Source organism: Vombatus ursinus, unplaced genomic scaffold, assembly GCF_900497805.2.
Source record: "Vombatus ursinus unplaced genomic scaffold, bare-nosed wombat genome assembly UNPS02005286.1, whole genome shotgun sequence".
Classification (NCBI taxonomy): domain Eukaryota; kingdom Metazoa; phylum Chordata; class Mammalia; order Diprotodontia; family Vombatidae; genus Vombatus; species Vombatus ursinus.
Window position 1 is genome coordinate 6876174 of NW_020945064.1, and position 11685 is coordinate 6887858.

General features: G+C 46.1%; 1 protein-coding gene across 1 annotated transcript; it reads left to right on the forward strand.

Annotated features, from left to right (window-relative positions):
- The first annotated feature begins 1510 nt into the window (after window positions 1-1510).
- SNAI3 (snail family transcriptional repressor 3) lies at window positions 1511-11138 on the forward strand. The gene is made up of 3 exons (XM_027847697.1): window positions 1511-1586; window positions 7360-7995; window positions 9903-11138. Exons 1-3 carry the CDS (start codon window positions 1511-1513, stop codon window positions 10082-10084), a joined length of 894 nt encoding a protein of 297 aa, XP_027703498.1. The 3' UTR covers window positions 10085-11138.
- The last annotated feature ends 547 nt before the right edge of the window (window positions 11139-11685 follow it).

Genomic DNA, 11685 nt, shown 5'->3' on the forward strand with positions numbered 1-11685 from the left:
GTGTGTGTGTGTGTGTGTGTGTGTGTGTGTGTGTGTGTGTGTGTGTGACTCAAAGAATTACAGAAGCCCATTGTTGGGAGAGCCTGAGAATCTAACCTGATCCATACTGGAATAGCAATTCCTCTCTCTACCACATCCCCAATATAGGTGTGTACTCAAAGAAACTGGTTTGAAATCTGGCTTAGCTATATGTGTGACCTTTGGGACATTCCACTACCTGTCTAAACCTCAATTGCCTCTTCTACAAAATGAGGGGCTTGAACTAGATCAGGGGTTCTTAATTCATCCTAGGGCCAGATTTCAAGGAGTCCATGATTTCGGATGGGGAAAAAAATGCATCTTTATTTCAACATAATTGCTTTCATTGATAATCCTATGTATTTTGTGCATTTAAAAACATTATTCTGAGAAGGGGGCCTTAGGCTTTACCAGACTTTCAAAGGGGTCCAGGACACAAAAGGGGTTAAGAACCCAGGAATAGATGGTCTCCAAAGTTTCTCCTGGATCCAAATCATATGATTTATACATGTGTCATGTGCTTGGGGGTGGGGGATTAGGTGGATTTCTGGTTAGTTTAATTAGAATAACAAAGCCAGGGAATGTCAGAACATTCTCAGAGATCTCATAATCTAACCTCCTTCATTTTACAATAGAGGAAACTGAGGGCCAGAACTGGTAAGTAACTTGCCCAGGGATATATATCTAGTTAGTGGCAGAACAGGTAGGACTTTCACAGAACAGTATTCTTTCCACTAACGCTCTATCTGCTAATCCTTCCCAAGAGAAACACAAGTTATCTCACTGGGCAAATGCTTAATTAGTGACCCATTCCTGGCATTTCGATAATGAAGGTGTAGAGAACGCTTATCTGAGTCGATTTCTATTAAAGGAGAGTATAGACAACCCAGTTTCTCAGGGATCAGTTTTCCGGACCCCAATATTCATCCGCATTATAATACCCAACACTGGGGAGGAGGTTTTACTCAAAAACAGAAATGAAGGATTTGGAGTATCTGTGAGTTTCCTTAATTGTCCCCCTGCCCCCGCAGGAATTGTGGGAATTGCTGGTGATACAGTCAGGTTGGCCTGAGTCAGGGAGATCTTGCGAGCGGGGGTCATTAGGCAGGGATGTGGTTCTCTTAAAAGCCTGGGATTTCAGATCCTGAACCCGGCGTCTGTCGGACACCTGTTCCCTGGCAAAGGAGCCTCAGGGAGGCGGCCCCCTCGACCCCGCCCCCTGCACTTGTCCCAGGCCCTGGTTGGTCCGTTGGGCGAGCTATGTTAATGAGATCTGACCCTTACTGCACCTGACTCGGAGCCCCTGTCCAGCCCTAGAGGTCAGGGAGGAATGCGAGCCTTTGGGGCTGTGTGACCCTCTCGGGCTGCAGGCAGGACTGGCGGCTCCCCAGGGCAGCGGCCGCTTCGCCCGCATCTGGGACCTCCCCGGGGAATCCACCGGACTCTTAGGGCCAGCGCCCCGTCCGCTACCCACTTCTCACTCCCAGGGAAGATGCCCAGATCCTTCTTGGTGAAAAAGCACTGGAGCAACCGAATCCCCAATTATGGCCAATTGGAATCTCAGAAAGGTAAAGGAATGTCCCGGTGGGCAGCTGGCGGTACTGGGGGGTGGGGGGGGAACGCCTCACTGGTCTCCGAGGCGCCGGTGGCGGCCTTCCGGGGGAGACACAGGAGAATATCGTCCCCCGCTCTCCTTTTGGGGAGGGAAACTAATTTTGAAAAGCGGGCTAATTGATAGAAGAGTCAGAGCAGCGAGAGAACGAGTTGGCGGCACAGAGCCCAGGGGCTCCTTGTGCTAGCAGGTGCAAGCCCGGCAGGAGTCCGCGCTGGAGGATGCGGGGGCGGCGGCGTTGGGGGTGGTGGTGTTGGAGCTTCCTTGGGAATCGACGGGGAACGGAAGGAGGGAGAAGGGGGCTGCCAGGGGAGCCGGGGACCTGAGACTATGGGACCATGCGGGAACCCACCTGCTGCGCCCTACCTTTGCCTCCAGGCCGATTCGCAGCTGTCTCGGCCCCCCAGCCGGCGGATTTAAACACCCCAAATCTGTTGCCGAATTCCTGGGAAAGATCTTGGGGTTTGGGGACCGGCTGGACCTAGGTGTTCTTCCGGACCTTTCCGCTAAGGGCTGATAGAGACCCTCCTACGCTCCTACCGCCCCAGCTGGGAGAAGCAAAGAAAAAAGCCGGTGCTTGGTGGCGGCGACTCCCCTCCCTTGGCCCCCAGGATACTCTCGAACCCCGGGAGTTTCAGACTCAGTCGTGGTTACTCCCTGTAGCTCCGACGGTGCCGATCTTTTTCTGGACAGGAAGGGAAAAGCAATCTGTACCTCTGTCTTTCTCTCTGCCTTTCCCTCGGAGAAGAGAATAAGGTTGAAGGGTTAGGTCTCCCTTTTTCCCCACCTCTCCAATGATTTCGAATTCCACTCCTGGCTGGTGTCTAATAGCAGCAGACACTTAGACTCTCTGTCTCTCTCTGTTTCTTTCTGGAACAGACATTTACTTAGAGGAAAGAGAAGGTCTCAGTAGCCCATTCCAGAGAACAGTCACAAGCTGAATTTAAACTCCTTGGAAAAGTATGAGAAAAAGGGACCAAGGCCTCATCTATCTCTATCAGCCCTGAATCCTTCTATTTCTAACTCTTCAAGTCCATTTCCCTAACCTTCTTACCTCATGGAGACCTCCTAAGGGGCTGAGTTCTAATTTACTGAATGAAAAGATTCTCAGACCTTCTTACAACTCATTGGCTGGAAACTGTTAAGGAATCTCCTCATTTTACAAATGAGGAATTTGAGGCCCAGAGAAGGGAATTGATGTGCTCAAGGTCACACACGTAGAAAGTAGCAGAGCCTTGATTCAAGCCCAATTCAGTTCTCCTTCCCCTACAGCCTTTGGAACCACCCCCAGCGCTGAGCCATTGCAGGATAGGGGAAACAGCAACGTAAAACTTTTTCCTTCAGAGAAGAGCTTGTTTGGAGGCATCAGAACACAGACCTCTGACTTGATAGAGCAGCCGCCAGTATCTGGGGATTGGCAGACAATCTGAGGGGGAGGGTATTACTCTGTATCCCCCAAAGTAGGAGGGGGAGAAACCAAGGGGGGTTTAGAATGGTCTTTGTGAAGGGTTATTTTTTCCTGTGCTAGGGACTAGTCACCTGATCAAACACTCCCTTCTAAGCCCCTGAAGTCCATTGTTTGGCAATGGTATCCACACCGTCAAAGTGAATTATTCATTAACACATGTCCATGTCCACTCCCTACCCCCCCTTCAAGTAACCACCACATGGATAAAGATCTCAATTTCCAAATGACTTCCATTATGTCAGTGCCCAGAGCCATCCTAAAGGGTGTCTCTCCACCCCCAACCTGATATCACTTCAATAAGTGAAATTGGGTTATAATTCTGAGCAGTCCGAGAAAAGGGAATATGAGAGGCTAGCTATTGAAGAGGAGAGGAGGTATTGGGGAGGCTTGACCCTAATTGCCTGTATATTAGTCTTTTAAAATACCAACTGGTAAGATTTCCTGCTGGAAGCCCTGGGCAGCTCCAACCACCTGTCTCAGACTAGGGTGGGGTTGTTGGTCATGGGTCTAGCCTATATCACTTTTCCAGGGTAGACTTTCTGCTGGGGGAACTCCTGTATCTTTAGAAGGTCTGGGATAGCCAGGAGATTGCTTTTGAGTAGGTGCTCTCCTTGGAGGGTTTTCTTGGAAATTAGAGCATCCAAATTACCTGAACCCACAAGGATTGAAGACTATTCTACTGGAGACCCTGACCTCAGAGAACAAGAGAACAGCAAAAGAAAGAAGGAAACCAATTATATATATATATATGTATATATATATCCACAGGCAGGCACTCTCCAGCTCTGGAGTCATTAAGTGCCATCTGAGGTGATCTGGTGGCATTCCCACCAAATAGATTTTTTTTTTTTTACATTCCTCTCTCCCTATCTTCTACCCTTTCTTCCTCTTTCCGGCTTATTCCTTAGGCTTGTCCATGGTACCTAGCTTTTGCTAGGCTCTGCTGGTGCTGCCACCCAAGAATAATAAGGTTGCTGAGCCTCGAAGGTTACAGGGAAAATAACTTCTTAGTGTCCAGAGAAGGAAGTTTAGGAACTGCTGTGATTTCATTAATATGGGGAACATCTAGATGGGAAAACTCCTATGAATGCTCATCAACTTTTCTATAGTTTGTCATCTTAGAGTTGCCTACAGCACTGAGAAGTGACTAGTCCAGGGTCACACAGAAGCAGTTCTTGAACCCAGTCCTCCTTTGCTCTAAGGCTAGTAGTCTACCCACTAAGCCCTACTGCCTCTTCTATCTGATTGATTATGGTTCCCGGAACTGAAGTGGATCATTCCGGTGACATAATGGAATGGAATTCTTTAGGGCCTCTCTCCTCTCAAAGGAACTGAAAGCTCTTCTCCTTGCTGCCACACTCCCTCCCTGAAGAAGGACAAAGGATAAGATGGAAGCAGAATTTATTCGTTTGAGCAATGGAAGAATTAAGGTGGGAGAGGTCAAAAATGTAGGAGAGAATCAAACACTAAATTGAATGAGGAAGGGAAATGGCTGGAAAAATTGTCTACTGTAACTCTCTTTATAGATAGGGTTTGCAACAGGTAAGTACTAGTAACTGATTTCATAATGATTGCTCACAGGTATTTATTATGTGCCTGTGATACAAACAATGTAGTCATAGACCGTATTTATGTGTTTCTTAGTTCTTTTCTTTCTATGAATTCTTCCATACATTTTTCTGATTATACACCAGGGTTGGACTGGGGGAAGAAGAGGGCCCACCCAAGAACAATACAGTGCATCCCAAAAATCTTTCTAACTTCAATGGCTTAACACTGTTAAGACTTTTGGGGAGGGGGTGCAGCTAGGGGTTGAAGTGGATATGGGGGATATTATGGGTGGACACATATGTATGTGGGATGTTATGGAACATTTGTTAAAACTCTTTTATGAAGAAGTGGTTTGGAAAAAGACTCCAGCCAGGCCTGGAGTCAGGAAGACTCATCTTTGTGAGTTCAAATCTGGCCTCAGACACTTCTTAACTGTGTGACTGTTGGCAAGTCGCTGAACTCTGTTTGCCTCAGTGTTCTTATCTGCAAAATGAGCTGGAGAAGGAAATGGCAAACAAACCCGTCTAGCATCTTTGCCAAGAAAACCCCAAAAGGGGTAGCTGGACATGACTGAAACAAATCAGCCACAACACAACAACATATGTGGATGGGAAAAAGTGGATGCCTTTAATCTACTAGCATTTTTAAAAGCCTGGAAATATATGCTTGACTAAAAGAAAAGGTAAATAGGGGGAAGAGAGAGAACAAAAGAAGAGATGGAGAAAGGGGTGGGGAGGAGAGGTAGAAAAGAATGGGTGGATTTCAGCCTTGCTCGGTTTCATAATTAGTTTGCCCCTGCATTGTATGTGTTGGATTTGATGGGTCAGGGCTAGAGCTGGCCAACAGGTGTGACTAGGTCTCCTAAAAAGTGACCCCTGGAAGGAGGGAGGGGAGGGCAGATCACTATCATTGCAAAGCTGTTTGTTCAGAGTGCCGGGCTAGAGTTATCTCTGGGATGATTCACTCTCAATACCCTCCCCACCCCCCAATGCCCAGAAGCCAAGAGTCTGGGTCCTCTCAAAGAGTACCCTGTAGTTAGTTAAATGGGAGAAATAAATACATAAAATGAAGCAGTAACGTTAAATTCTGAGTTCCAAATGGAAGTTCCCTTGCTCTTTCCCGAAAAATAAACAGATCTTTAAGCCTTCTGTAGTGTGCGGGGGCTATTTGGTCAGGGTTTAACTGAAGCAGGTATTATATCATTTAGGGTCTCACAGTTCCATGATCCACCTTCCATAATCCATTAGACTGTGAGCTCCGAGAGGGAACACCTTTGTCTTTTTTTTTTTGTTTTTTGCCTTTCTTTGTATCCCCAGCATTTACCACAATAAATGCCTGGTACACAGCAAGTGTTTAATAAATGCGCTTTGATTTGACTTGTGGTATACTTGTTTGAGGGGTACAGTTATAAATAACCTTGGCTCATTGCTTTTTCCTGAAAAGCCAGTATTCTTTCTAAGCTACTAAAAATCTCTAACTGAAGATCAGTTACTCTATTTGAGGGGCAAGGAGTATGAGAAATGATCAGAGAGAAAGAGAGGGGTCCTCTCAGGGGTCCCCTTTTTGTCTCTCTCCAGGGATATAAATACTGGTTCTATATTATGTGTGGATACACATGTATGTGGGATGTTATGGCACATTTGTTAAAACTCTTTTATGAACCAAGAGTAAGGGAGCTCATTCTGAAATTTTGGTTTGGAAAAAACTCCAGAATTTAACCACAACCCATGGGACTAATCTGTTTACACTGAGGGCATTGAAGCCTAGCTGCTTAAGCCTCAGACCCCTCTACCTGCTGGGGAGATTGTGAGACCTGAATCATGGCATTTGGCTTGCAAATGCTAGTTTTCATGAGTGGTTTCTCCCCAGCTTAATTGTAGATTTTTAGTCATTGTCTTGAGACAGCTAGGTAACACAGTCGATAGAATGCTGGACCTGGAGTCAGGAAGACTTATCTTGGTGAGTTCAAATCTGACCTCAGACACTTACTAGCTGTGTGACCCTGAGCAAGTCACTTCACCCAATTGGCCTCAATTTCCTCATCTGTAAAATGAGCTGGAGAAGGACATGCAAACCACTTCATTATCTCTACCAAGGAAGCCCCAAATGGGGTCACGGAGAGTGGGACACGACCAAACAACAACGGAATCTCGCTATCATTGATGTGTTTTAGATGTTGTTTAGTAACATCGACTCTAGATGTAGCCAGGAGGATTGAAAACTACAGATCATCTAGCTGTTCTGGCTTGTTACATCAGCTGAGCTTGTGGCCATTCGGTAGTAAGTATGGCTGAAGGAATCCACCATGTTGACTAATCCACCTGGGGATAAATGATATTTGTATGTTTATATTTTCCATGCTGCCTACTGCTCCGGCTGCCAGGGCTGCTCAGAAACAGAGAAAGAAAGCTGACAAAACACTGATATTTTTAGATCCTGAAATGGTTTAGAAGCTGGTGATCGGGTAGATGGGACAGGAGCTCTGTCTGCCCTGGGACAGACGGTGGGGTGAAGGTCCCCCTCATTCTGGTCTAGGGAGACGTCCCGAAGATGGGCTCCTTCTATATCTTCCCTTGCCATGGGGTTGCTAGTGATTTAAGGAAGCTGTGCTTGGTTTGTGGGGTGGAATAAACAAAATAAACAAATAAACAAATAAGAACTCTTCAGCATCTCTCACATCTTTCTGTTCTCTCTCTCTTTATCCTTACAGAGATAAATGGGTCCTGCTACACCTGTGAGGGACTGGTCTTCCCACTGCTCCTCCAGGACAAAGCAGCCCCTTCAGCGTCCAATGATGCTCCCAGCCTGTGGGACCACAAGTCTGTCATTGCATGTATCTCGCTGCCTCTCCCCTTAAAGGGGGAGGCTCGGGGAATGCCCAGTCCCGGGCCTCTGGAAATCAGTGTGGTGGACTCCCTAGATGGCCGAGCTCCTGGCACCCCCCTCAAGGATAGCCTGAACCATCTCAACCTTTCCCCATTGCTGAACACGCCTAAGCAGTGGCCTCTCGATCCTGGGCCAGAGGTAGACAAGGCTCCAGATAAACTTCTTGGGGGTGGAGGCCCACAAGGTGGGAGCCCTCCACTGGGCTCTGTGGGCTGCTTTGAATGCTTTGACTGCCATAAGACCTACCACACATTCTCTGGGCTCTCCAAACACCGGCAGCTGCACTGTGATCTGCAGGCCTGCCGTTTCTTCAGCTGCAAGTATTGTGACAAGGAATACGCAAGCCTGGGGGCCCTCAAAATGCACATCCGCACACATACCCTGCCTTGTATCTGCAAGATCTGTGGCAAGGCCTTCTCTAGGCCCTGGCTCCTTCAAGGTCACATCAGGACTCACACAGGTGAGACTGGGGGAGGGGTGACCTAAGCAAGCCTCCAGGGTCAGAGGAGAAACTAACCTGAAGGAAGAGAATTGCTGGTCATCTAACGAGATAGGAGTAATCAAATATGACCCCCTCAAAACACACACACACACACACACACACACACACACACACACACACACACACACAGACATTTCCTTTTCCTCATGCAGAAACAAAAAACTTTGCAATTTGTCTTGCAGACTGAATCTTTGCAAACTGAATCTGTTTTCTCATACCCTACTGTAATTCAGAGTTTGGGGGTAGCAGAGTTTGGGAGAACAGAAGAATTGTACAGAGGTGAGGAATGTGTGAAATTATGGCTGGGGATTTCACTGGGAAACTGGGAGAAGCTATGGTAAACATACCCACGAAAGGTTGATCAAACAGAAAAAGAAGCACAAGGCTTTAAGAGAGAGAGAGAAGACAGAGTCCATAGACACCAAGAAACAAAGAGAGAAACTGAGGCAGGGAGAAATGAGGAAAGAGATAGAGACAATCATCCTAGAGAGAGAGAGTTCTTCTACTCACCCACCCTTTACAGTCAGTGGTTTGCCTGCATTCATAGTGGTATTCAGAGCAGAAGAAAGATAACACATGGGGTAACACAATCCTCGCAAACCTTTCACTTGTGTCTGTATCCGAGCTTGCTTAGAATCTCATATGAGTTACCCCAGAGGCAGAGATTGGAAAGCAGACTCTTGCAAGAGTCATTTTCTGGTCACTGGGGAATTGTTTCTTCTTGCTCTCTGCACTTAGGGACAGGCTCTCCTCATTGCTACTTTCCCTCTTCAAAAGGGCCCTTGACTCACTAAACACACGGACTCCAGAATGTCAGGGGGTTGAGAGCTCTTGGGCCAGAGCGATCGGAATGCAAGGTGGTTCTATAGAAGGCTGTCTCTAGTGGCCATTTGTCATGAGGGTGCCCAGCCATAGGAAAAATACTAATATTTGGTGGTGGAACGCAGCTAGTCTTACATATTCATCTGCCAGAGTCAGCTTAATGGGGTAAGGAATTGGCCAAATGGTTGTCCTTCAGATCCTGAGATCCAAGGTAGAATCACGCTCTGGGGTTGCTAATGACTCTTGGATCCAGGCACTTGACCTAGAGATTTTCTTTCTTGATTTTTCCTCAGGGTCCAGAATTTGCATTTGGTATATAGCTTTTTGTACTTCTAGACATAAAAGTAGCTAGGTGGCACAGTGAAAAAAGTGCTGGGCCTAGAGTCAAGAAGATCTAAATTCAAATCCAGCCTCAGATAGTTATTAGTTGTGTTACCTTGGGCAAGTCACTTAACTTCTATTTGCCTCAGTTTCCTTAACTGTAAAATGGGGATAATAATAGCACCTACCTCCCAGGGTTGTTGTAAGGATCAAACGAGATAATATTTGTAAGTATCTGGCACATAGTACGCACTATATAAATGCAAGCTATTATTATTCTGGAGGATTTTCCCCCATTATAAATTTTCCTAAGGAAATAGTCTCATAGTTGGAGACATTCTGAATCTACCACCAAATAGCTTTGTGACATTGGGAAATTTCTGTTAACTACTCTGCCCCAATATTCCTTCCAGTGGGAGAAAGAGGGCAGTAATAATTCCTTTTCCTTATTATCTACCTTATAGGGCAGGGAATGTGATCTTGAGAATGAATTCCCATTCATAATAGGTATGAAGCACTCTGAATATTAAAAAAAAATGTATTCTGTTCAAGGTGGCTCATTTAAACTTGTTCCCATAATATAGGGCAGATTTAAATTGGACCTATTTTCAGCTGTCTTATACAAGAACTTAATCTTGTTCTGGACTGCTCTGGGAAGGGAAGCTAGAAATTATTATTCTGGACAGACCAGTCATTTGGGTTTCATATTTCCCTCTCCCCAGGTGAGAAGCCATATGCCTGTTCTCACTGTAGCCGGGCCTTTGCTGACCGCTCTAACCTGCGAGCTCACCTGCAGACCCACTCTGACATCAAGAAATACCAGTGTAAGAGTTGCACCAAAACCTTCTCCCGCATGTCCTTGTTAACCCGACACAAGGAAGCAGGCAGCTGCCCAGCCTCCTGATGGCCAAAAGTGGCCAGGGAAGTTAGGGGAGGAGGGGACCTGAATTGGAATACCCAGAGCTGGAGGTCACTCTTGGAAGTCTCTCTGGAATCAGGTGAGGAACATCTGCACCACCAGGAGAACTGCATCTTGGGTTATGGCAAGAACCTGGGTCGCCCCTCTTTCCTTTTCCATTTGGAGCTAATCCATCCAAGCAATGTGCTTGGATCAGTGTGGCTCTCCAGTTGCTTTGGGTCTCTCATCTGTGCCTTCATTTTGTCCCATTTTGAGGCTTTGCTCCTGGCTCGGGGAAGAGTGTGAAAGGTGAGAAGAAGCCATTTCCTCGGTTTACAGATTAACGCCTTCCATTTTATTCTTCAAGAATTGGGGCCTGGTAGGATTTAGGGAGAAGGGAAGAAATCCCAGCTGATGAGCCAAAGATCGCTAGGATATACTTCTCTACCCTGATGGAATTGGCACCCTTTCCAATCAGTGACTGGCCAGCGCTCTGACTTAGGCACATCCAGTTTTGCATACCAGACCGAAGTTTTACCCAGGGCTAGTGGCATGCTCTAGTGTCTAGGAAACTGATTTAAGCATCAGTGAACCTGAGCTCTGGGCTTGTTTCAGACAATGTGGGGCTCAGGGCAAGCTGTTACATATGCCTTTGCCATGTTTTCTCTCTCATAAAAATGGGGGAAAAAATGTGTCTACACCAGACAATGACAGTAATGGTTGGTGGAGGTAAGTGGTGGGGGAGGCTCCCCCTGCCTGACTGGCACCTTTACAGAGCCAGCCTAAGCTGTTGTTGGGGCTATTGCCTTCTGTAGGGAAATACACCTGTGGAATATTAAAGGAGGAGTCCCAAAGCTGCTGTCTGTCCTGTTCTTTGAACTTAGATTTTCTGGGTGGTTCCCTGGCTCTAAAGTCATCCAAACAAACATGTGTCAAGCACTTGTATCAAGGTGCCAGGCATGATGGAGAAGTGCTGGGGATATTTCAGAGGTGGGTAAAAAGGGACACTGCCCACTTTGGAACTATGCCCGAAGGGCTATAAAATTAAGCATACCTTTTGACCCACTACTAGGTCTGTGTCCCAAAGAGATCATAAAAATGGGAAAAAGACCCACATGTACAAAAATATTTATAGCATCTCTTTCTGTGGTGGGAAAGAATTGGAAATTGAGGGAATACACATCAATTGGAGAATGGCTGAACAAGTTGTGGTATATGAATGTGATGGAATACTATTGTGCTATAAGAAATGATGAGCAGGATGATTTCAGAAAAACCTGGGAAAAGTTACATGAACTGATGCTGAGTGAAGTGAGCAGAACCAGGAGAACACTGTACACAGTAACAGCCACATTGTTTGATGTTAACTTTGATAGACTTAGCTCTTCTCAGCAATACAATGATCTAAGACAATTCCAAAAAACTCACGACGGAAAATGCTATCCATACCCAGAGAAAGAACTATGGAGTCTAAATGAAGATCTAAGCATACAATTTTCAAGTTTTTTTTTTTTTTTGGTGGCTTTTCCCTTTTGTTCTGTTTCTTCTTTCACAACATGACTAATGTGGAAATCTGTTTACATGATTGCACATGTATAACCCATATC

What these genes read in the sequence shown, in the direction of transcription:
- SNAI3 (XM_027847697.1), top strand. Translation starts at nt 1,511, where the DNA reads ATGCCCAGATCCTTCTTGGTGAAAAAGCACTGGAGCAACCGAATCCCC. An exon ending in CCAATTGGAATCTCAGAAAG is followed by an intron (nt 1,587 to 7,359) that starts GTAAAGGAATGT and finishes TTATCCTTACAG; the next exon opens with AGATAAATGGGTCCTGCTAC. An exon ending in TCACATCAGGACTCACACAG is followed by an intron (nt 7,996 to 9,902) that starts GTGAGACTGGGG and finishes CCCTCTCCCCAG; the next exon opens with GTGAGAAGCCATATGCCTGT.